The 26,063-nt window shown below is 45.4% G+C and overlaps 1 protein-coding gene across 2 annotated transcripts in view; it reads right to left on the reverse strand.

Annotated features, from left to right (window-relative positions):
- CDK6 (cyclin dependent kinase 6) overlaps window positions 1-26,063 on the reverse strand; it is a 295,151-nt gene that overhangs the window by 142,737 nt on the left and 126,351 nt on the right. The window contains exon 4 of one of the 2 annotated variants that reach the window (XM_063921384.1): window positions 11,914-12,081. The exons of the other annotated variant lie outside the window; for it this stretch is intronic. Coding sequence (XP_063777454.1) covers window positions 11,914-12,081 — 168 coding nt within the window. The remainder of the gene's footprint in view (window positions 1-11,913; window positions 12,082-26,063) is intronic. 2 annotated transcript variants of the gene reach the window in all.

Raw genomic sequence — 26,063 nt, forward strand, 5'->3', positions numbered from 1 at the left:
GCCAACCCAGGTCAGATGTGGAGAAGTCAGAAAATGCCTGAGGAATTTCACCTCCAAAAATGTATACAATGTCCCATTCAGCAGTGAGAGATGACAAAAGATAGCTCTCCTATGGAGGGAAACGGGGAAGGAAATTGAAACCTTGTATTGATATATGCCACTGATTGTAGACATGTGTTAGAAGTCTGAAAAAAAAATGTATGGAATAAGGGTAGGATTATGTCATATGCTGCAGTCCTCTATGCATTAAAGGGGACCACACAAGAAATGGGAACAGGAAGAGATACACTTACTGAAGGGTAAGTGCCATGCATACATGGTGCCACAATTACGAAGTCACAAAATGGCCTTGGTTATGCTCTAGTCTAGGCATTCCCAACCACGGTCCTCAAGGCACACTAACAGTGCAGGTTTTAGTGATATCCAGGCTTCAGCACAGGTGACTTAATTAGTAGCTCCGTTATTTTGATTTAACCATCTGTGCTGCAGCCTGGATATCACTAAAACCTGCACTGTTGGTGTGCCTTGAGGACCGTGGTTGGGAATGCCTGCTCTAGTCTGTCTAGCACACACAATGCCACATACAATTTAGGGCAAGGTTCGAAGGCTGCCAGTTCACGGCATTAACATATTGAAAATTGCAGCACACTCATCCGCACAGCACCGCCCTAAAAGATAAGTACATTTATCGATAATCCTGTTCTGCAAAATAAAATCTTACACTAATGGGCCCTACACACTTAGCGATTTCACTGAAAGATATGAACGATCTTGTTCATTAATGAACGAGATATCGTTCATATCTTTCAGTGTGTATGCGCCAATGATGAACGATGTGCGACCCCACGCTCGTTCATTGTTGGTGCCAGGCCATTTATACATGCATGCCAATATGGTCATATAAGCATACAGGGCTGTGGGGCTGGGTGACGGGGGGAGTGAAGAAAATGGCTGCCACAATTGTGAGTCGCTAGACAATGAATATACTTCACCAAGCTCACATTTTGATTGGCTCATATAGACTGCCAAGCCCTTATCGCATTGCAATCTGACTGGACCAACATGCTATCTCTGGCTTATAACCTCAATACTATATGGTTTGCGTTACCGCAGCAACTACAAGCGCAGTAAAAAATATATTCTAAAGTGTAATGCGGATACTCATTATGCAACATCTGAGTAACTTGCGAATGCGCTACTAAATGCCAAAGTGAGCGTCATTTTCACACTTTCTTGTACTAAGTGTCTCATTTCCTGGTTCCCCGGCGCTCGCCATTACAGGGCCTGTGTGGTACTGTATATGTACTGTCCGTCTGGTCAGCGATCTGGCTGTCGTGGTGTTTTGTAATAACACGTAAACACCAGCAAAAAACAACAACTTGGGACACTGTTGGTTTTTCATTTTGGATGAGACTTATGTTCCAAACCACACATGCCGCTGGTTGACCTAACTGTGATGTCCTTACATCCGCAATGTAAACTAAGGCTGTCTGTGTGTCTGAGGTGAAGACCTTGCAGGATTGTCTGTCTGCGAATGTCTCTATGCGGAGAGTTCCAGGGCCTTCTGCTCTGGCAGGGAACTGAGGTCTGAGCACTCTTTTTCCACATCTATGCAGAAAGCGGCTTGAAGGCAGAACTCTGCACAAATGCTGCTTTTTCAAGTCATTTCACAGTCTAATTCAGAGATGCCAACTCTGGGGCTGTGATCTCTGAAAATAAACAAGAGTTGTAATGATTTTATACCAAAATTCCCAAGGAACAGCATAGACTGGATTCCTTAATGCGAGCAAGTTGTGACTATCTGAAGTAGAGAATACTGTACCCCTTTCTTTACTTGAGAACTATATTCAGCCTAAACCTCAAAGTTTACCTGTCATGTATTCTTCAAAATATCACATCGCCCACGCCTCTTTGTCACGTCCTATGGGGAAGATATCTCAAAGCTTGGAGAGAGAGACAAAGTGGATAGAGATAAAGGGGTCTATTCATGAAACAGTGAAAAGTGTGGAGAAGTGAGCCAGTGGAGAAGTTGCCCATGGCAACCAATCAGCATTGAAGTAACATTTATAATTTTCATACTATACAATTGTACGGAGCAGCTGATTGGTACCATAAACAACTTCTCCACTGGCTCACTTCTCCACTCTTTCCACTGCTTCATGAATAGACCCCTAACTCTCTCCAAGCTTTGATTAATCTCCACCTATCTGCCTAACGTAGGGAATAAGCTTAGTGTTGGTATGCAGCTGGTAGAATTTGAAAAATGTGCCCTTTCTCCTTTTTCAAAATGGCTGACACAGACAGGCCTGGCTTTCAGTGGCAGCCAAAGAATCCAGAAAGGGAACCAGGAGGAATGGCATTCCGTTTTCATCCCTCACAGGGCAGGAGCTGAAAGTGAATGATAGGTAATGCTTTCTCAAGTGTGACATCACTGCATTCAAGTCAGTAGCACTTCCCCTATCAGGAGGCAAGCTAGCCCAATGACATTTAATACAAGCGGTCATTGGTGAATTCTCATCTTACCAGAAACAAAATGCACAAAATTAACATTTGTAAATACAAAAAGGTTCAAATGAAACTACTCCAGATGGAATATGGGCTTGGTGTTACAGAATGGGGACATGAAGTAGTTAAAAGATGTCTCTCTCTCTCTTCCTGCCATGAACTTCCTCCTATATTGCCTTAGGCTTCATTTAAATTAGTTGTGGGTGTGGGCTGTCATGTGGGATGACAATCAAGTGATCTTATGTGATCATCCAGTAACATACATAGCATATTTTTATATATTCTTTCTAAACGTTAGTTTAACATGTAATTGTGTGCAGGTTCCAGGTACATTTCTGTACACCATTTCTAGTTACATGTGGATACATCCAGAGCAGAGTGTCTAAATGGAAACTTCTTCATTTTCACTTTTCAGAATCCATTTTTAACATAAGATGAACAGGGGAGCATACAATCCTTTACAAATGACCCCATCACTGGATCTACTATGCTTAACCGGCTGTCGGGATCCTGGCGCCCAGCTTGCCGGCGCCGGGATCCCAACCGCCAGAATGCCGGCAGCGGAGTGATCGCAAAAGAGCCCCTTGCGAGCTCGCTGCGCTCGCAATGCCGCGGGCACGGTGGCGCGCTACGGATTCCCCGCTATTTATTCTCCCTCCCGGGGTGGCGTGGACACCCCAAGAGGGAGAATAGTTGTCGGTATAACGGCTGTCGGGATTCCAGCACCGGGATCCCGACAGCCGGTATATCGAGTGCCACCCCCATCACTTTATCATCAGCCATTTGATGGGGAAGCGGTTAAGATACCGCCGCTCAGAATGCTGACGCCAGAATCCCAAAAAGCGTTACAATGCAGACGCCGGAATACTGGCAAGACAGGCTATTCTCCCTCTGTGAGGGAATATAACCCGTGGTGAACGCAGCGAGCCACCGTGAACGCAGCGAGCCACCGTGAACGCAGCGAGCCACCGTGAACGCAGCGAGCCACCGTGCCCGCGCTCGCCCGCCTGCTGGCATACTACTGACGGGATGCTGTTGTCGGTATACTGATGTGGCACCCACTTTGCAGAGGAAAGAAGAGACCGGGATCTCTGTTAGAGGACAGAGATTTTCTGGCCTCTAGGTAGCGGCGGCCTGCTTGCGCGACTCTATGGGTCACACAGCCGATCGATGGTCCCGGAGAAGATCAGATACTGGTCTTTGGACGCGGTTCTGATCAGTCATGCAGCAGGAGGTGTGACACCTCCTGCTGCATTACTGTATTAGTGCTATCGCACTATGTAAGCAGCAGCAATAGCTACTCCAGGCCCCCAGACACAGTGCATTTTGTAAAGGAACCACGTTAATAAAGTTTTTAATTAAAAATTCTATATACTAAATTGTGATAACTGAATAAAGACTTCTCCAAGGTCCCCGTACTGTTCTATAAAGCATACACTAGCGTCAGATGGTCATAATTAGCTGAGAATTCTAATTGCAAAATAAAATCCTGAGTGATGTTTTTACTTTCACAAACATTGAGGTTTAAGTCCCAGATTGCACATTTTGAAACCACTGCCGAAAACAATCAGAAAACAAAAGTTTGGTGATTGACCGTATGTACAAAGCGGGATACGGTCATTAGGTCGATAGCACTTAGGTCGACAGTCATTAGGTCGACTACTATTGGTCGACATGGTCATTAGGTCGAAATGGAAAAAGGTTGACATGAGTTTTTCACGTTTTTTTTCTTTCATTTTTAGACCTTTTTCATACTTTACGATCTACATGGACTACGATCGGGAATAGTAACCTGTGCCGAGCGAAACGAGCCATGCGAGGGGACACGGTGCACTAATTGGGATTCTCCCGTCGATTAACAAAGAAAATGACGCCAAAAAAAGTAAAAAAAACTCATGTCGACCTTTTTCCATGATGACCTAGTACATGTCAACCTAATGACCATGTCGACCAATAGTGGCCAACCTAATGACTGTCGACCTAATGACCGCACAAAGCAAGAAAAGGGTCCATCCGGCTAATGGAAATGTGCGGCACCAGGTGTGTAGGTAATCCTCTGTTGCATTTTTCTTTGTAAGAAAGTGAATTGTTCAAATTCTTGTTGCAACGTCATACCAGTCAGATATGTTATCTGAAACACAACGTATGCCAATAAAGTCTATAGATAATTCCGCCTATGACTTATCTGCTTCTCTGACAATCAAACTGCACCAATTTCCTGCCCACGTTCCAGGATCAGCCGACTCAGCCTATGCCCTCACCGGGGAATAGTGACATCTCCAGGGCACTCATCCTATATAATGTGCTCACTAGACACACTGCCGAGACACGAGGCACAAAAGAGCCTCACACATCAGCGGTGTCGTGTCTATAATTGGTGTGTCTATTTCAGCTACTTACCACCTGCCCGCCCTTCTGCCGACTGCGATGTTGTTTCAGTGATATCTTCGGGAATATAGTGCCATATTTCCAAAGCTAAATACTGGACTATTGCACATATGGCGTTCTGCGTATATGCTGGCGAAATGGGCAGGCGGCCCATAGATATCTGCACACGGGCCACCTCCAGTCTTAAATCACATCAGCTTTTGGTAACAGAAAGGCCGGACACACATGAATAACGACACACATAAAGGCGGCCGTGCGGGATGCTGGTCGAACGCAGGCGTCTTCTTAAAGGGACAATCATGTACAGGGCTACACCATGCTTTGTACGTGACTGCCCCTTTAAAAAAAATATCCGTGTACGGCCGGCATCCCGCATGGCCGCTGAGCTCGCACTTAATTACATCGGGTTCAGTATGATTTACAAAAGGACACAATACCGACGATCATAATCCTGACAGCCATTGACCTACAGTCAAATAACCGACACGGTCAAAATACTGACATTCATTATGCCGACATGTTGAAAATGCTGACAGTCAGAATGCCGACATGTCACAATACCGACATGGGTTTATCTAGGGGGTTGTGTGTCAATGTCGCTATAGGTCGACATGGACACTGTGTAAGTGTACCGCGTCCACTCGCATGGCTCGCGACTTCGGGCACAGTGCCAAGCGCACTATAATATTCCCCATCCAGGTCCACTGGGATGGTAAAGTACTGTATGAACAAGTCTGTTTTGGGGCAAAAATTCCTTAAAAACGCACGTCAGCATTTTGACATGTTGGCATAATGAATGTCAGTATTCTGACTATGTCGGCATTTTGAACATGCCGGCATAATGAATGTTGTTATTTTGACTGTCGGTCAAACACTGTGGGGGATGGGATTTGGTCTTTAGGTCGACACGCTATTGATTCTAGGTCGACATGACATAAGGTCAACAAGAGTTTTTCACATTTTTTTAAAAAACTTTTTCATACTTTACGATCCACGTGGACTACAATTGGGAACGGGAACCTGTGTGAGGGGACACTGTGCACTAATTGGGGTTCCTGATCACTGTATGGAGAAAACGACACCAAAAAAAGTTTTAAAAAAACCTCATGTTGACATTTTTTCATGTCGACCTAGTGCATGTTGACAGAGTCTCTGTCGACATAGAAACCATGTCGACCTACGTACTGTCGACCAATAGTGGTCGACCTAGACACTGTCGACCTAAGTCTTATCTACCTAACACACCACACCCGTGGGGGATATGACTGTCTGTATTGTGTCCGTCGGTAAATCAACTGCTACCCATTACACCCCGCCCAATGGCTCCATTATATGTAAATAGGGAGTAAACAGTTTTGCATTCTGACAATTTTATTCACACTTGCAGCAAACGGAAAGTCTCAAGTTTCGGTCCCCATTATACTTTTTGTTTTTTTAATGCATCAGAATTTACAGTAAAACAAAAACTGTTCAGAGTTTTGCAAACGACTGGCGAGAACAAGTTTTGTGGGTTATGTGATTACCGTGGTCCGTTTAGCATTGCTGAATTGTTTATCCTTCACCAAATTCTTTCCCACTGTAAAAAAGGTGCTTTTAAATGCCACATTCCAGCACGGGTGCCAATAAGTCACTGGAGCATATTTTCCCACAAGAACTGATTCGCTGCACAGAACTAACCCTATTCCAAACTTCTGGTATTTCCAAGCCTACGTCAAAAGCAGGGCTGTCAGAGGGTGGTTATAGGGTGAGCCCGCACCATCGTACTGTAAGCTCTGTCACTGCATGCACTGTTTTCTTTCTAAATGACCTAGTAGCTGTAGTGCGACTGACGTACAGATATATAACATTCCAGAAATGCAGCGTTTTATAGTACACAACAGCCGTATCAATAGACAAGTCAGCAGTGACAATTGCCTTGTTACAGTAGGAGTACAGGGCACAGGAATTTATCTACCAGTCATGAAAAGTACAATGGAAAGAACTTGCATTTTAATGATATTTTCAGTTAAATCTAACTTATGAGTTCTGCTGCCGCATCCGGATGAAAATGTATTCACATACAGACCTGATGTGTGCTCAATTGGGCCACTACATTAGTATAAAGCCAGAGATCGCCAGAGGTGTGACTTACCCCTATCAGGGAATTCTGCGATCTGCAGCGATGCAGAGATAAATGCATCTCAATATTATGGACAAAACTTACTAAGCTCCAGGTTTGGTGTCATTTAAAACCCACCGCTTAGTAAATTTAGCCCTGTATGTTCAAAGGAGAACTTAGTAGCACAAGAATAATTTAAAGGATTGTGGGGTCAAAGGGCCTAATTCAGACCTGATCGCTAGGCTGCGTTTTCGTACAGCCTGCGATCAGGTCTAAACTGCGCGTGCGTATGCGCCGCAATGCGCAGGCGCGTCGCACGGGTACAAAGCGGATCGCCGCTCAGCGATGGGTTTGTGCGAAGAATCCATTCACACGGGCGTTCACAAGGAGATCGACAGGAAGAAGGCATTTGTGGGTGGCAACTGACCGTTTTTCTGGGAGTGGTTGGAAAAACGCAGGCGGGACCAATCGTTTGCAGGGAGGGTTCCGGACGTCAATTCCGGTCCCGGACAGGCTGAAGTGATCGCAGCGGCTGAGTAAGTCCTGGGCTGCGCAGAGACTGCACTAGATCAGTTTGTACAGCTCTGCTACACATGCGTTCGCACACTTGCACAGCTAAAATACACACAGCCTGTAGGCGGCGATATCTGATTGCAGCAGTGCAAAAATCGCCTGCTAGCGATCAGGTCTGAATTAGGCCCAATGTTCTAAGCATTGCACAGAGAGAAAATACCAACCAATTAGCTCCTTACTGTAATTATTCAAACACTGTTACATGGCTATTACGAGCTCATTGACTGGTACTTTATCTCTCTCCAAGGCTCAGTACATAGATCCGTATATAGTTGGTCTCCCTTGGATTCTAACCATTATATTCTGCTATTTCATAGACTACATCAATTACCATTGAGAAAACATCAATAAAACGACCTAGGGAAATCTGCATTTACTAATTTCTACTGTACTTTGTAAAACTTTGTAACCTTTAGCCACTTAACTGACAATTTTTCCTGTTTTTTTTTTTGCTTGTTTTTTTTAATTTAATATAGTTTTAAAAGTATTTTTTTTTAAATATTTAAATATTATGCACATCTGCAGATCTCTATCTATGTATATATATATATATATATATATATATCTATCTATAAAAATGTATGTTTAAACTAGTAGCAATACGAGTAATGGTGTTAATGTAACTAATCTCTGTAGTACAGAAGTTACGTTACCCGTACTGTGTGGAGAAAAGAGGAGCTTTAATGACTAGAAAGATGATGAATTTCTGTCTCATTTACTGGACAGGAGACCGGGGTTATTTCCAAATTAGTCATCCGTGTCCTGTTTCTAATAAACTATTTTCTTTGTAAATGTTACCTTGTTCTGATCTGAATATAGTCACACCAGATACATACCTCAGCAATTATCATTATGGGGCAGATGTATTAATCGTATTTTTCATGCAGAAATTATGGCTGTTTATTGTGATGTTAATAAAGGGCTGGTCACCCGAATGTATCAAAATGAATTTAAATTTGAAAAGTGCATGTTCCTGCCATAAGTACATAGGTCGGAAAGTGGCCTCAGCACAAGACCACAAAAACCATCTATAGCAAAGTTGAATCAAATGTAAAACTATTTGTAATATTTAAATTATTTCAAAGCTATTATATTAAGAAACAAATTATGGAAATGGCACAGAATTATTTTATGTCACCAACTGGGGACAGTAATAAACAGTGGGCTGACTTATGTGTCCAACTTAAATGTTATAAAGTTATTTGGGGAAAATATTTTAGATAGGACAAACTACACTACCTGAAAAAAACTTAAAGTGCTAGGCTCCAATTATCCACTCGTCTATACCCTATTGTCTATATGCTCCAGTGTCCCCTAGTGGATGAAGGAGAAATACTGTAAATTAAATATATCAAGGGATCATGTTAAGATGAGTGGTGAAGTCAGCAGTGAAGACATTGCAAGTGTAGCAGAAATGAGAGATGGGTATATAGGATGGATTTTTAGAATATCAGATGTTTTGACAAGTGTCAAAAATCAATTCAACCTTCTGGTGCCACCTAGATGCAGTACAGTCTCCACCACGCTTATCCCTGTACTGGGAGAGAGGTGCAACACAGAGACTCAGGGGACAAGATGGGAAAAGATGTCTCCCCTTCACACACACACACCTCCATGCATCTATATATTAATAGCGTAACCTGGCGAATTTTAGGAGTGACATTTCTATGGTGCCATCTTAGCAGAGTAAATCATATACTAAATAAAAGTTCTTGCTCAGTAGATTTGCAGAATTATATTGGCGTTGTTATTGGTTGCTTCGTTTAGGCATATCTCCCAACTGTCCCGATTTTCGCGGAACAGTCCCATTTTTTTGGGACTGTACCACTTTCCCACCCGCGGGCCGCAGGGGGGGGGGGGGGGGCGGTTGGGAGGCCCCTGTCACTGCTGTTTAGCAGAGCAGCGGTGCATAGACGCTGTGCACAGCATCTATTCACGAGTGACAAAGGGAGAGGGGGCATGCCAGCAGCTCAGAGAGCGCTGGGCATGACCCCTCAGTGAAGGAGAAGGAAGGCGTGGCTTACAATCGCAACATCACCATGAAACCACGCCCCCTTTTCCGAGGTCACGCCCCTTTTCAGGAGCGCATGTGTCCCGCTTCCATAGGTAAGAATATTGGGAGGTATGGTTTCGGAGTTATGTGGCAAAACGTCTGCCAGCCAATTACAATGCATCATCACTGTGCTCTGGAAAATGTGACAGCTCTCCCTGTGCACCTGCTGGGTGGTCTGGAAACTGTGACAGTTATGTGCAGCCATCCACTAAGCGGGGATACCACGGGGTACTGACTACTAAGGGGGTGACAGTGTGGGACTGGCCCAAAGGGGTAATCCCTGATGGGCCCTACTATCAGAGGGCTCCATCCCCTTTGCCTAATGTCAGGTTACAGACAGTGCACTCAAATTATACATGGGGGGAGATTCAAATGTTTGAAAAGTCAGTTGGGTGTCAGGAAAAAACAGACACACAACCGACTTTTCAAACATTTGAATTCCACCCATGGTGTCTAATGGCTGTCCCACCTCGTTTAACTGGCTATACGTCTTAAGCAGGGGCCCCTATCACTGCATTCCACTGATGGGACATTCATGCCCCAGTCTGACACTGGGTGAGGAATGATGGTAAAATGTTCCACCCAACAAACTGCCCGGCTGAAACCAGACACATCAGCTACTTTTCATGAAATTCTACCAAGCTGGCGAAAACTAGAGCAATTATTTGAAAATAGAACTCCTTTTCTGAGCTTGATAAATTAGAAAAATGTCCCTTTAAAAAAAAAAAAAAAAAACACGGCGCTGTTTGACAATATTGTACAGTTTGAACATTTTCGTGATAGAGATTTGCAATCTCCAATGCATTTATTCTACTTAATACGTACTGTAAATTAAAAAAAACAAGCGTAAATTGCGGTTTTCACAAAATTTTCATTGACATAAAATTGTTACATGTGCCCCTATATGAGAAATGCCTGAATACAAACAATATCTTCTCACATGGCATTAGATATTAGCTCATGTCACCCTCTGGGCTCTCACCTGCATATTCTGGTTCCTGCATTCCTCTATTGTTGTAGCCTCTAACATCTGTATAATATGCCGGATAATATGATATAAACCATAGGTGTCTCTTTCTTTGATTAAATGTATTGTTGTCACTTTCTGCAGAGATTCTGGGTAATGACTGACCTTTTTGAAGGTTAGAAAGTCGACCATGCAGCTACCAAAGTGCATCACTGGCAAAATGTAAGCTATTGCCTGATTGGTTGCTAAGGATAACAAGACTTGTTTGCCAGTCACACATACGGGGTGGTGCAGCAACGAGTAAATATGGGCAACACAATGCTCATCTCCACTACCGGCTAAAGGGACGTAACTAATTGATAACGACTCATTTGCCGATAGGCTGAGTTGGGAATGGGTTTTGGGCATGTAGTTGGAAATGCAGGCTATGCCGAGATCCATCTGATGAGGTCCATCTTTCATCAGCAACGTTCATAAGTGAATGGATGGGTACACCTCCCCTGTACGCCCAGGCCCTAAAAAAATGGACCAGCGCCTGAGCAATCGGTTCCCCACCCCCCACCCCCTTCTATACGTCCCTGCAGATTAGTGGGCATATGGATGGAAGAGTGCAGCTCATACTTTCAATGAGTTTTGCAGTCAAAACAAAATCTTCGCAATTTCTCATTACGATAACTTGACAAGAAAAACGACATTTATATACATTTATACAATAACCACTTTCCTAAAATGTAAACCTCAATTTGCATGTTACAAAAAAAAGGAACATTTAAATCGATATTCACAAAATACATTGTTACCATGGTGAGTGTTAAGCCACGCCCATTTTGCAATTAGGGTCAGAAGTGTCACTGCAGTGCTAATATGACGCTTTAATTTCAACAAATACATGATCCAGGAGGTAAAATTCTTGAAAAGATACAGATGGAGATGTATTAAACTTTGCAGAGTGATAAAGCGGAGAGAGATAAAGTACCAGCCAATCAGCTTCTACCATGTTACAGGCTGCATTTGAAAAATGACCGTTAGATGCTAATTAGCTGATACTTTATTTCTCTCCGAGGTCTGATACATCTCCTCCAGTTTGAATTCCCATTTTTATTGAATTGTGGCGTGGTGAGATATATCAAACCTTCAAAAGAGGACAAGCGGAGAAGTTGCCCATAGCAACCAATTAGCTCCTAGCTATCATTTATCTAGCACAGCCTATAGAATGATAGGTAGAATATGATTTCTACTAAGGGCAACTTCTCTTTAGAAGGTTTGACACATCCCACCCCCCTGTGAATTATAACTTATACACTAGAAATGATAAACCATGAGACGTACCACGGATGTAAGTGCCATCTGAAAACTGTAGATCCTTGCAAGGCCAAAATCTGCCAACTTTATTTGTCCATTGCTGGTCACCAGAATGTTCTGAGGCTTGAGGTCTCGATGAACCACTCGGTGTGAATGGAGAAAGTCCAACCCTTGGAGAAGCTGATGCATCATGTCCTAATAACGGTCAACAGAAGGAAATGACCAATTATTGCTCTAATTCTAATTTCTATCAATCAAAAACCTAAAGAGATAGGAAACATTTATCTCCGTGCAACCAAGTGATTGGGCATAGTTTGTCAGTCATGTGACACTCACATCCAATCCCAAGATGACCTCTTCAGCCATGGGCTGAACCGCCAAGTTCCTTGAAATGGCAATAAATGTTGTGATGCAATCAAGATTGTCTACCTACCAGTATTTAAATTACCCTTACCGATAGCACACAGTGAAAGCAGCCATTTTGTGGTCTAAACCAATATTTTTGAAGTTACTGCCATCTCAATCATATCTAGTTGTGTCACGGATTCCTAATTTATTGATAAATTGGATATCGGTTCAGCTGACAAAATGGCTGCCTATTCGTTATGACAACAGATGATATTTGAAAGTAATAGTATTCAACAAAGAAAATGTATTAATTTACAGAAAGGTGCTGGTGTGACAAAGAACAACCATGAGCTACTGTATACCCCCCAATAATTGCAACTTGCGCAAAGTTTCTTGTTCCGATCTCAAGTCCCATTTGTCTGCTCTCTTGGAAGAAACTCACGAATTTCTGTCAGTCTTCCCAGCCACCCACAGAACGCCCTTCAACCTCCCCATCTATATTCCTAGCCCCATTTTCGGCAAAGTGCAGCGGAGTCGCCCCCACCAGGATCTGTGTGAATGAGTAATGAAATGCTACACACCACAACTGTCCAGAACATGGAAAGGAAACCATTTCACTCATTGTACATGTCAGCTTTACTTGATGAAAGAGGAGCTGCAATGAGACATTTGGTTACATTTTCTAAACTGTTCAGGAAGGAAACAGCTACAACATGGGGATCCGGTCTGAAGATCGACAGTGTCTAGGTCGACAATGTTTAGGTCGACCACTATAGGTCGACAGTCAATAGGTCGACATGGATGGAAGGTCGACATGTGCTAGGTCGACATGAGTTTTTCACATTTTTTTTTACATTTTTTCATACTTAACGATCCACGTGGACTCCGATTGGAACGGTAAAGTGTGCCGAGCGAAGCGGTAGCGGAGCGAAGGCACCATGCCCGAAGCATGGCGAGCAAAGCGAGCCATGCGAGGGGACGCGGTGCACTAATTTGGGATCCCGGTCACTCTACGAAGAAAGCGACACCCAAAAAAAAAAAAAATCCTCATGTCGACCTTTAGACCTAGCACATGTCGACCTAGAAACCCTGTCGACCTTCCATCCATGTCGACCTAGTGACTGTCGACCTATAGTGGTCGACCTAAACATTGTCGACCTAGATACTGTCGATAAAACGAACCACACCCACAACATGATTGGTTACTATGAGCTACAGCATCTATTTTGTACCCAACTGTGCACAGTTTTATAAATTAAATTTGATGTCCATGTAGAGTGGTATGCACAGATTTATCAGATTAAACAAGATATTATCTTCTAGAAGGTGCTAGACAAATGAGAAGTATAGGGTGATTCAAAAGTTGCAGTACACCCTTTTGTTTCAAAAACTGTGCAGGAAATGGGAAAACTGAATACTCCAGTAAGGTATGGGTGAGGTTGGCTCCATATGGGCGCCATCTTGAATTTAAGTCAGTTTTTTCAAATGGAAAGGTCGTGTAACATGTCAAACAATATCAGAATTTGCTGAAAAGTTTATTGCTGCAAACAGATTTGAAGTAGTAGTTATGGTTCAAAAGTTATAACACTTTTTTGTTGCAGGTAACTAAAAATAAGAATTTACTCACGGTAATTCTATTTCTCGTAGTCCGTAGTGGATGCTGGGGACTCCGTAAGGACTATGGGGAATAGACGGGCTTCGCAGGAGACATGGGCACTTTAAGAAAGATTCAGTACTATCTAGTGTGCACTGGCTCCTCCCTCTATGCCCCTCCTCCAGACCTCAGTTAAGGAAACTGTGCCCGGAAGAGCTGACATTACAAGGAAAGGATTTTGGAATCCAGGGTAAGACTCATACCAGCCACACCAATCACACTGTACAACTTGTGATAAACCTACCCAGTTAAGAGTATGAACAACAACTGAGCATCCCTCAACCGATGCCACATAAACATAACCCTTTGTTAAGCAATAACTATATACACGTATTGCAGAGAGTCCGCACTTGGGACGGGCGCCCAGCATCCACTACGGACTACGAGAAATAGAATTACCGGTGAGTAAATTCTTATTTTCTCTAACGTCCTAGTGGATGCTGGGGACTCCGTAAGGACCATGGGGATTATACCAAAGCTCCCAAACGGGCGGGAGAGTGCGGATGACTCTGCAGCACCGAATGGGCAAACACAAGGTCCTCCTCAGCCAGGGTATCAAACTTATAGAATTTTGCAAATGTGTTTGAACCCGACCAAGTAGCAGCTCGGCAAAGCTGTAATGCCAAGACCCCTCGGGCAGCCGCCCAAGAAGAGCCCACTTTCCTTGTGGAATGGGCTTTCACCGATTTCGGCTGCGGCAATCCCGCCGCAGAATGAGCCTGCTGAATCGTGTTACAGATCCAGCGAGCAATAGTCTGCTTTGAAGCAGGAGCACCCAGCTTGTTGGATGCATACAGGATAAACAGCGAGTCAGTTTTCCTGACTCCAGCTGTTCTAGATACATAAATCTTCAAAGCCCGGACTACGTCCAGCAACTTGGGAGTCCTCCAAGTCACGAGGAGCCGCAGGCACCACAATAGGTTGGTTCAAATGAAAAGATGACACCACCTTTGGCAGAAACTGCGGACGAGTCCGCAATTCTGCCCTGTCCATATGGAAAACCAGATAGGGGCTTTTACATGACAAAGCCGCCAATTCTGATACACGCCTAGCCGAAGCTAAAGCCAACAGCATGACCACTTTCCACGTGAGATACTTTAGGTCCACAGTTTTAAGTGGCTCAAATCAGTGGGATTTCAGGAAATCCAAGACCACGTTTAGATCCCAAGGTGCCACTGGTGACACAAAGGGGGCTGAATATGCAGCACTCCCTTAACAAACGTCTGAACCTCAGGCAGTGAAGCCAGTTCCTTTTGAAAGAAAATGGATAGGGCCGAAATCTGGACCTTTATGGATCCTAATTTTAGGCCCATAGTCACTCCTGACTGTAGGAAGTGCAGGAATCGACCCAGTTGGAATTCCTCTGTAGGGGCCTTCCTGGCCTCACACCAAGCAACATATTTTCGCCATATACGGTGATCGTGTTTTGCTGTCACATCTTTCCTAGCCTTTATCAGCGTAGGAATAACTTCATCCGGAATGCCCTTTTCCACTAAGATCCGGTGTTCAACCGCCATGCCGTCAAACGCAGCCGCGGTAAGTCTTGGAACAGACAGGGTCCTTGATGTAACAGGTCTTGTCTGAGAGGCAGAGGCCACGGGTCCTCTGTGAGCATTTCTTGCAGATCCGGGTACCAAGTCCTTCTTGGCCAATCCGGAGCAATGAATATTGTTCTCACTCTTCTTTTTCTTACAATTCTCAGCACCTTGGGTATGAGAGGAACAGGAGGAAACACATAGACCGACTGTAACACCCATGGTGTTACCAGCGCGTCCACAGCTATCGCCTGAGGGTCCTGGCGCAATATCTTTTTAGCTTTTTGTTGAGGCGGGACGCCATCATGTCCACCTGTGGCAGTTCCCACCGCTGTGCAATCTGCATGAAGACCTCTTGAAGAAGTCCCCACTCTCCCGGGTGGAGATCGTGTCTGCTGAGGAAGTCTGCTTCCCAGTTGTCCACTCCCGGAATGAACACCGTTGACAGTGCTTGCACGTGATTCTCTGCCCAACGAAGAATCCTGGTGGCTTCCGCCATCGCCACCCTGCTTCTTGTGCCGCCCTGGCGGTTTACATGAGCCACTGCGGTGATGTTGTCTGACTGAATCAGCACTGGTTGGTTGCGAAGCAGAGGCTCCGCTTGACTCAGGGCGTTGTATATGGCCCTTAGTTCCAGGATATTTATGTGCAGACAAGCCTCCCGACTTGACCACAACCCTTGGAAGTTTCTTCCCTGAGTGACTGCCCCCCATCCTCGGAGGCTCGCATCCGTGGTCACCAGGACCCAGTCCTGTATGTCGAACCTGCGGCCCTCGAGAAGGTGAGCACTCTGCAGCCACCACAGAAGAGACACCCTGGCCCTCGGGGACAGGGTGATCAGCCGATGCATCTGAAGATGCGATCCGGACCACTTGTCCAACAGATCCCACTGAAAGATCCTTGCATGGAACCTGCCGAAGGGAATGGCTTCGTATGAGGCCACCATCTTTCCCAGGACTCGCGTGCAGTGATGCACCGACACCTGTTTTGTTTTTAGGAGGTCTCTGACCAGAGTCACTAGCTCCTGAGCCTTCTCCACCGGGAGAAACACCTTCTTCTGGTCTGTTTCCAGAATCATGCCCAGAAAGGGCAGACGCATCGTAGGAATCAGCTGCGACTTTGGAATATTCAGTATCCAGCCGTGCTGTTGCAACACTTCCTGAGAGTGTGCTACGCTGACCAGCAACTGCTCCCTGGACCTCGCCTTTATGAGGAGATCATCCAAGTATGGGATAATTGTGACTCCTCGCTTTCTCAGGAGCACCATCATTTCCGCCATTACCTTGGTAAATATTCTCGGTGCCGTGGAGAGCCCAAACGGCAACGTCTGGAATTGGGAATGACAGTCCTGTACCACAAATCTGAAGTACTCCTGATGAGGTGGATAAATAGGGACATGCAAGTAAGCATCTTTGATGTCCAGAGACACCATAAAATCCCCCTCTTCCAGGCTTGCAATGACCGCTCTGAGCGATTCCATTATGAACTTGAATGTCCTCAGATAAATGTTCAGGGATTTTAAATTCAAGATGGGTCTGACCGAACCGTCCGGTTTTGGTACTACAAACATAGTGGAATAGTAACCCCTTCCCTGTTCAAGGAGAGGAACCTTTACCACCACCTGCTGGAGGTATAGCTTGTGAATTGCTGCCAGCACCACCTCCCTTTCCCTGGGGGAAGCTGGCAAGGCGGATTTTAGGTAACGGTGAGGGGGCGTCACCTCGAATTCCAGCTTGTATCCCTGAGACACCACTTGTATAGCCCAAGGATCCACCCGTGAGCGAACCCACTGGTGGCTGAAAAGTCGGAGACGCGCCCCGACAGCACCTGGCTCCGCCTGTGGAGCCCCAGCGTCATGCGGTGGATTTAGTGGAAGCCGGGGAGGACTTTTGTTCCTGGGAACTAGCTGCATGGTGCAGCTTTTTTCCTCCACCCCTGCCTCTGGCAAGAAAGGATGCACCTCTGACTTTCTTGCTTTTTTGTGAACGAAAGGACTGCATTTGGTAATACGGTGCTTTCTTTGGCTGTGAGGGAATATATGGCAAGAAATTTGACTTCCCAGCCGTAGCTGTGGAAACTAGGTCGGAGAGACCGTCCCCAAATAACTCCTCACCCTTATAAGGTAAAACCTCCATGTGTTTTTTAGAGTCGGCATTCCATGCCGCTACCGCACTACACATCCAAGCTGAAGCAATTGCTGGCCTCAGCAGTGTACCAGAATGTGTGTAAACAGACTTCAGGATAGCTTCCTGCTTTCTATCCGCAGGATCCTTTAGGGCGGCCGTATACTGAGACGGCAGGGCCACCTTTTTAGACAAGCGCGTCAACGCCTTGTCTACCCTGGGTGAGGATTCCCAGCGTAACCTGTCCGTTAGCGGGAAAGGATACGCCATCAGTAATCTTTTGGAAATCACTTGCTTCCTATCAGGGGAATCCCATGCTTTTTCACATAATTAATTCAATTCATGTGACGGGGGAAAAGACACTTCTTGCTTTTTCTCCCCATACATATAAATCCTCTTGTCAGGGACAGGATTTTCCTCAGAAATGTGTAATACATCCTTCATTGCCACAATCATGTAGCGGATAGCCTTAGTCATTTTAGGCTGCAACTTTGCATCATCGTCGTCGACACTGGAATCAGATTCCGTGTCGACATCTGTGTCAACTAACTGGGATATTGGGCGCTTTTGAGACCCTGACGGCCTCTGGGTTGTGGGAGCAGGCATGGGTTGAGACCCCGACTGTCCCAAGGCTACAGCTTTATCCAATCTGTTATGTAAGGAGCTTACATTATCATTTAACACCTTCCACATATCCATCCAATCCGGTGTCGGCCCCATCGGGGGCGACACCACATCTGTTTGCACTTGTTCTGCCTCCACGTATCCTTCCTCACCAAACATGTCGACACAGGCGTACCGACACACCGCACACATACAGGGAATGCTCTGACTGAGGACAGGACCCCACAAAGGCTTTTGGGGAGACAGAGAGAGAGTATGCCAGCACACACCCCAGCGCTATATAACCCAGGAATTACACAGTACTTTAGTGTTTACCCGGTAGCTGCTGTTTTTATATATATATATATATATATATATATATATATATATATATATATATATATATATATATATATCTGCGCCTAAATTTATGTGCCCCCCCTCTCTTTTTTACCCTCTAATGCACCTGTATACTGCAGGGGAGAGCCTGGAGAGCGTCCTTCCAGCGGAGCTGTGAAGAGAAAATGGTGCTGGTGTGCTGAGGAAGAAGGCCCCGCCCCCTCAGCGGCGGGCTTCTGTCCCGCGTCTTATGTGTAAAAAATGGCGGGGGCTCGCACATATATACAGTGCCTGACTGTATATATGTGTACTTTTGCCATCAGGTATCTTAATTGCTGCCCAGGGCGCCCCCCTGCGCCCTGCACCCTACAGTGACCGGAGTGTGCGGGTGTGCTGTGGGAGCAATGGCGCACAGCTGCAGTGCTGTGCGCTACCTTTAGTGAAGACAGGAGTCTTCTGCCGCCGATTTCAATGTCTTCATGCTTCTGTACTTCTGGCTCTGCGAGGGGGACGGCGGCGCGGCTCCGGGAACGGACGATCAAGGTTAGGTTCCTGTGTTCGATCCCTCTGGAGCTAATGGTGTCCAGTAGCCTAAGAAGCGCAACCTAGCCACAGTTAGTAGGTTTGCTTCTCTCCCCTCAGTCCCACGTAGCAGAGAGTCTGTTGCCAGCAGAAGCTCTCTGAAAATAAAAAAACTGACAAAATACTTTCTTTTCTAGCAAGCTCAGGAGAGCCCACTAGGAGCACCCAGCTCTGGCCGGGCACAGATTCTAACTGAGGTCTGGAGGAGAGGCATAGAGGGAGGAGCCAGTGCACACCAGATAGTACTGAATCTTTCTTTAGAGTGCCCAGTCTCCTGCGGAGCCCGTCTATTCCCCATGGTCCTTACGGAGTCCCCAGCATCCACTAGGACGTTAGAGAAAATGGCTTTGACAAAAGAGGAGAGAATTTAGGTCATTTTGATGTCTGGAGAACGAAGTTTCCGTGTCTTAACTGCAGATTTTAACAACCGGCACCCAGAAAGACCTCCAATTTCACATAACACTGTCAGGTGCCTAATTTTTAAATTCCGAGAAACTGGGACTGTGGCTGACAAGCCACAGAGTGGTCGTCCAAAAAGCGCTACTGACGAGACAACCTCAACAATGGTTTTGGCTCTTCACGAAGGATGCCAAAACCATTGTTGAGATTGTCTCGTCAGCACTGACGAGGCGTTCTACTTAGGCATAGTTTAGACAGGGTGTTATAACGCAACACCAGGCTGCAGAGACCTGAATGTAAGCATAGATATGTCTTCCAGGAGGTGTCTTTTTTGCCCATAGTATAGAGTAGGTGTAAGTGCAGTGATGATAATGATGACTTCTATCAAATTAGGAGCATATTCTATACACACAGAGGCGGGAGATCTCGGTATGCGTACAGCGATGGCACCCCAGGGTATGAAGCACTAGCACCTTTCCTTTGGTAGAATTTGTGATTCTTATAACTATTTCCATGCATGTTGCTTTTGAGCATATGTACAGTATGTCACAGTTTGTATGAAGCAGTGAAAAGAGTGGAGAAATGGAGAAGTTGCCCATGGCAACCAATCAGCTGCTACCTATAATTGTAAAGAATGCACTTGATAAATGCAACCTAAATGCTGATTGGTTGCCATGGACAACTTCTCTACTTGCTCACTTCTCCACTCTTTTCACTGCTTCATACATTTCCCCCCCCCCCCCCCCCCAGAATCCTGCTACTCACTTGGCAGAAAGGCACCAGCTACTGTATATTAATGCTCATTAAGCTCAATGTCTGTCAGGTCCATCTAGGACAGTGATCAGTAACAGGTGCCCGAGAACTGCATACAGCCACCAAGACTTCCCCTGCACTCCCCAGCCACCAACAACAACACGCTGCCATATCACATAAATGGGGGTTTCTGTGTGGCAACTGGGAATCAATGCAAGAGCACACGAGGGGACTGTTTCATGTGTGTCGTGTGCATCAGGCTGTGTTGTTGGCATGTTACCAGAGCTACGATGGGTACACACCAGAGTGATATCGGCACAATTTGCCGTCACAACAAATTGTGTATATCACCTAGTGTGAATGCAGTATTGCGCACTGCCGGGGGTCGAATGCCACATCTACCGGCCGGCCCTGCAGCACGGCCAACCGGAAGATATCACATGCGCATGCAGTTCTGATGTGTAGCCGGCCTTACTTACTATTCCGAGTTGTGCGCATGCATTCTAGACACCAAATTCTGGCGCATTTCTTGTAACTGTCATGGGTTATGTACGACGGCTGCACCCGCATGCAGGAAAAAGTGTCGACATGCGGATACTCGCATTAGCATTCCATTTGCAACCCATCTGCATTCAGAATGTGTCCGCAATTTGCCGTTTATCTGCAGCCTGTTTTAATCTCATACAAGAGGGCAAATGTAACAAGTCTTGGAGGGTGATAGAAGTTGCCCAACTAACTAATCAGCTTCTGTCAGTTCGTAGAATGGGCTAGAAAAATGAGTTAGAAGCTCTATCTTATCTCTCTCAAAGGCTTGATACATTTCCCCCTATAAGCAAATGCATTAGATGCGATTGCTGTCATCACAAAAACTAAATGAGCGCCGTGTATAATGTTTGGAGGTATTTTTACCCAAAATGTGCCCCTGCCATGTTGCCCAGTCCATAAATGAAAGAAGAATTAACATTTTTTGGTAAACGAAAATCAATTGTCCTATGTTCAGCGCGTCGTCAGTTCCAGACACAGCACGAGGCTTCCATGAGCGGCCGGTGGCAGGAGGAAATGGAACATCACTCGTCGAGTGGGTACTCGGAGCGACAGCAATGTGGCAGCTGTTGATAACTGAAGCTGCGGGCAGGCAGGAAAGGTACGTTAAGCGTGGGGCTCGCTTCTAGGGGCTCTCCTTTCCTGCAGCTGTCCCTGGATAGCAACTAATTGTCTCTACTCGTTTAACCTCAGAGATAATGTCTGGAACAGCCCAAGCCCTTTAACGGTCATTTCCTCTCTGGTGGAACTTGCATGACAGCATGTGACAAGCAGAAATTAATGGGGACGCCGCTGTGCCAATAGCCTTGAAAAGCTTTGACACTGGATGCGAGCTGCCTGCTTGGCCACCTAGCCAAGACCTCACATAAAACATGGCCAGGGCCCCACAGCGCTATTCACTGACAAGCCAGCTGCTTGCTGATTAGAGAGATAAAACAATGCCTCGCAGTCACAGAGGGAAAGGTTTAGCAAGTGCTCCAAAGCAAAGTTGTTTTAACCCGTTTGTAGTTACTGTAGACCCTTAATGTCACAAAGCAGGCTTTATACACTCACAAGGCCATACGGAAAGCCTTGTTAGATACAGTCTCTGCCTAGCTGCCAATGTGTCATAAAAATGATTTCCCTTAGCGACTGTAAAGCTTCTGATTTAACTTGCAGTTAAAGGCTGGTTAAGAAGCTGTGCTCTGTTGTCCGTGGGTGCCAAACCTGGGGCAAGAACTCACGCTAGCAATTTAGCCCTCTGGGTTTTGATGGATGGAGAGTTTTCAAGAAAATAAACACCTGCCAAGATGGTTGTGTAGATCAGCAATGGCCAGCAAGATTAGAAGACTGCTACTCTGTGAATGTTTTTGACCACTAGACTATGTAAAAAGTTATAAAGGACAGAAGCGGTTACCGGGATTAGACATATGGGGGGATATTCAATTGTTTGAAAAGTCAGTTGGGTGTTTGTTTTTTTCCGATTAGACAGGATAAAACAGACACCCAACCGACTTTTCAAACAATTGAATATCCCCCATGGAACCTAGTCCAAAAACTTTAAATTACACTGGGGTTCTTGACCACCAGACCACCAACATATTGCTCATAGAGGATTAGAACGCCATCATTTGGTTTTGTTTACACTCTTGGGGATAAATGTATTAGCCTGGGAGTCTATGGCATGTGGGGAGGTCTGATGCAGTATGTAGGGGGCATGTGGGATAGTCTATTTGGCATGCGTGGGGAGCTAGTCGAGATCTCAGCGGTTTGTGGGGACAAGATGAAAGGCATGAGTATCATACGTGGAAGGACATGTGGGATCGTCTGAGGGTAATGTGAAGACTTCTGAGGGGCATTTGGATAAAGTATTACATTCTGAAGAACATGTGGCATCTCAGGGCCTGTAGGAGTCCAAGAACAAGTTGGACCATTTTATGGAAATTTGGAGGCCTGAGTGTGGAGCACTTTGTGATAAGTGATGTGGGGATGTGAAGGATGTTTTGCTGCTATCTCTATTTCTAATAAAGGATGTGTGCCCCTTCTGGAGGCTGGAAGGACACAAGTAGCCTCGCAGTATATCAGGATCACCATTCAACTTCACCAACACTGACTAAGCAACGTGCGGATTGCTTGGTATGGATTAGTGCACCACACGCTTAGATTAACTAATAAGCTCCAAACTCTAATGCTGGCTGTTCAATTGGTGAGATGTATCAAGTATACATCACACGCCCCCTATTGCATGCATAGTAGGGTTTATTAGCACCAGTATTCATGAATATTTACCTCCCGGGATAGTTCTTCCAGTAAGAGCTGTCGCTTGCGATGAGAGAACTTTTGGGATTGTGACCCGGGAGTCCTATCGCGTATAAGCGGCTGTCGGCCTGCCCATGTGCAAACCGAGGGGGAAAGGAGAGAGAACCTTCGGATCCCTTTCCAGAAAAGCATCATGAAAAGATGGCATCGCTTGCTACATACAGGCACATCGAAGCCCTATAGAATTCTACAATCGGGGGCTGCAGTGTCGGCGGTCAATAGAGGATATTTCCTGTGGTCCACTGTAAGACATATGGGGAACTATATGTATTGCGGATTAACCTCCAAAACTTGTGGTTTTTTTATTTTTTATTGATACATCCCACCCTTCTGCCCCCATTTATCAAGCCTTGGAGAGTGATAAATATCACGGTGATAAAGTACTGGCCAATCAGCTCCTAACTGCCATGTTACAGGCTGTGTTTAAAAACTGACAGCTAAGAGCGGATTGGTTGGTACTTTATCACCGTGCTATTTATCACTCTCCGAGGCTTGATAAATCTGGGCCTCTGTGAGATATAAATCACCGTCAGCCAGACCAATTATCTGACGTTGCCATACACGGTCAGTTAATTGGTCTGTATGTCTGATGGGGAGTATATGCACGCCATATCTGAGCAGCAATTATCGCATCTGTCGGCCATGATGAAAGATTTCTCATTCCTGACTGAGCGATAACTGGTGCTCAGTCTCGGGCAAACACTGCGCAGTTATCAGCAGATAATTGGCGCAACAGGCCAATAATTACACAATGTACAGTATGGCCACCTTGACATGGAGAAAACAAGAAAGCACTTATAACAACAAATTAATAGCAGACTGAGACCTCCAGCCTGGTACCTAATATGGGTCACAAATAATTGGGTCTTTAATAGAAATAAGAAAATAAAACCCCACATAAAATGTCTGCTTTTCCTCATTACACAAAGGCAAATCTTACATTTTATGTGGATACCTTACAGTGATTGCCGGAAGACGGAATGCTGCCTTTCCCTCAGACATAATGAAAACTTTACCATATCAGTACAATGCCAACATTGTTTACTAGGGTAATCTGAGGGCAGCGGGTGATACTTCAATACCCAAATTTGGCCGGAGTCCCAATACCGGAAATCTGACATTAAAAACTTGTAATGGAGACTGTCGTGCTATCAGGAAACATGACCAAGCCTAGCAGCAGATAAGAATACTAATGATCTTATCTGGAAAAAATTAGAGAGATTAGCTGAAGCAACTGAAGGAGCTGCTCAATTGTTCCCAAATATTTATTCACACCAATGTTCCACGCAGCCCAAACAGGATTTAGCAGAGAAATGCTGGGGCTTTATATAGCGATGTATTTTATACACTACACTGAGGGGTCTGTGTGTGACGGTCCAAAAAGCCCTATCTGCTGTTATTTCTCCAGAGATAGGGGGTTGTTTCCCATTTATCAAAGGCTGCGTTGTCGATTGTAGAGCTATAGCCACCTATACAATGCTATGGCCTATATAACAAGCACAGCAGCATTACAAGAGCCACCGCTGACTTAGTGCCCGATTCAGACCTGACCGATGTTGTGCAGATTCGCACAGCGGCCGATTGTCGAATGACTTGCGCGGTGCATATGCACCGCAATGAGCAGGCACATCGCCCAACAGCAACAGTATGGTGCGAAAATTACGATTGCAAGGCGTTTGCAAGGTGACTTACAGGAAGAGGACGTTTGTGGGTGGTAACTGGCCGTTTTCAGGGCGGGTGTGACATCAGCGCGGGCCCCGATCAGCCTGTTTGTATCGCACTATAGGAGTAAATCTTGGGCTACGCACAGACTGGAAAAATCATTCGATGGTGAGTGAGTTGTGAACGGATTTGCAGCTGTCCGCTGTCTGGCGTAATTTTCACACGGCGTACAAATGCATTCGCACACTTGCACGGGGCGGGTTTTCACTCTCCCTGGGCGGACCTCTGCAAATTTGCAGCACAGAAGATCAGGTCTGAATTAGGGGATACATTCAATATTAGGGGATCCCGGCGTGCAGCATACCGGCGCCGTGATACAGACACCTATTCCCCTTCTTGGGGTGTCCACGACACCCCTGGAGGGAGAATAAATAGCGTGGTCACCGTGCCGCAGCGTGGTGAGTGTAGCGAGCCCGCAAAGGGCTCTTTTGCGCTCGCCCCGCTGCCGGCATTCCGGCTCCCGGCATCTCGGGATTCTGACCACCAGTATAAATACCAACCCCTGAATTAGGCCCTTTGGTTGGAGGGCGTGCAAAAAGTAGTAGACAGACAGTACCATACAATAGATAGACAGTCAATAAGTCAATACCAGATGGTCGACAGTTAAATAGTCGACACGAACTTGGGTCAAAGGGTCAAAATGCAAAATGCTGATACAAAAAAAGGTAGACACATTGTTTTTCATCTTTTTTCATCATTCTTAGGGTTAGGCTGTCGGGGGGTTAGGGTTAGGCTGCCGGGGGGTTAGGGTTAGGCCGCCGGGGGGTTAGGGTTAGGCTGCCGGAGGGGTTAGGGTTAGGCTGCGGGTTAGGCTGCCGGGGGGTTAGGGTTAGGCTGCTGAAGAGGATGGTCAGGTTTAGGCACTTAGGGTTAGGTACTATGGGAAGGGTTAGGATTAGAATTAAAATAACAAAAATATGTTAACCTTTTCTGTGTCGACCATTTGACCCTGTCAACCTTTGAACCTGTCCTATTGATTACCTACGTACTGTCTAACCTTTAATCCACACCCCACAGAAAAAGAATGTTTTATTACTACCAAAAAAACAACAATTTTTTTTTCCTTTTAGAAATAAATGTAAAAAAAAAAATAGTTTTTTTTCCCTACTAAATTATTTCTTTTTCAAATATATTTGTTTCTTTTGGAATCTCCAGTCGCAGCTCTGGGCATCCAGCGCAGTGTGCAGAGGGGAATCTTACCTCTGCCGGGGAGCTGGGCACCCCTCGGGATCCCTGTTAAACTTTCTCTTGGTAAACTTGCCTTTAAAAGATTTTCTG

Source organism: Pseudophryne corroboree, chromosome 5 (assembly GCF_028390025.1).
Source record: "Pseudophryne corroboree isolate aPseCor3 chromosome 5, aPseCor3.hap2, whole genome shotgun sequence".
Lineage (NCBI taxonomy): Eukaryota > Metazoa > Chordata > Amphibia > Anura > Myobatrachidae > Pseudophryne > Pseudophryne corroboree.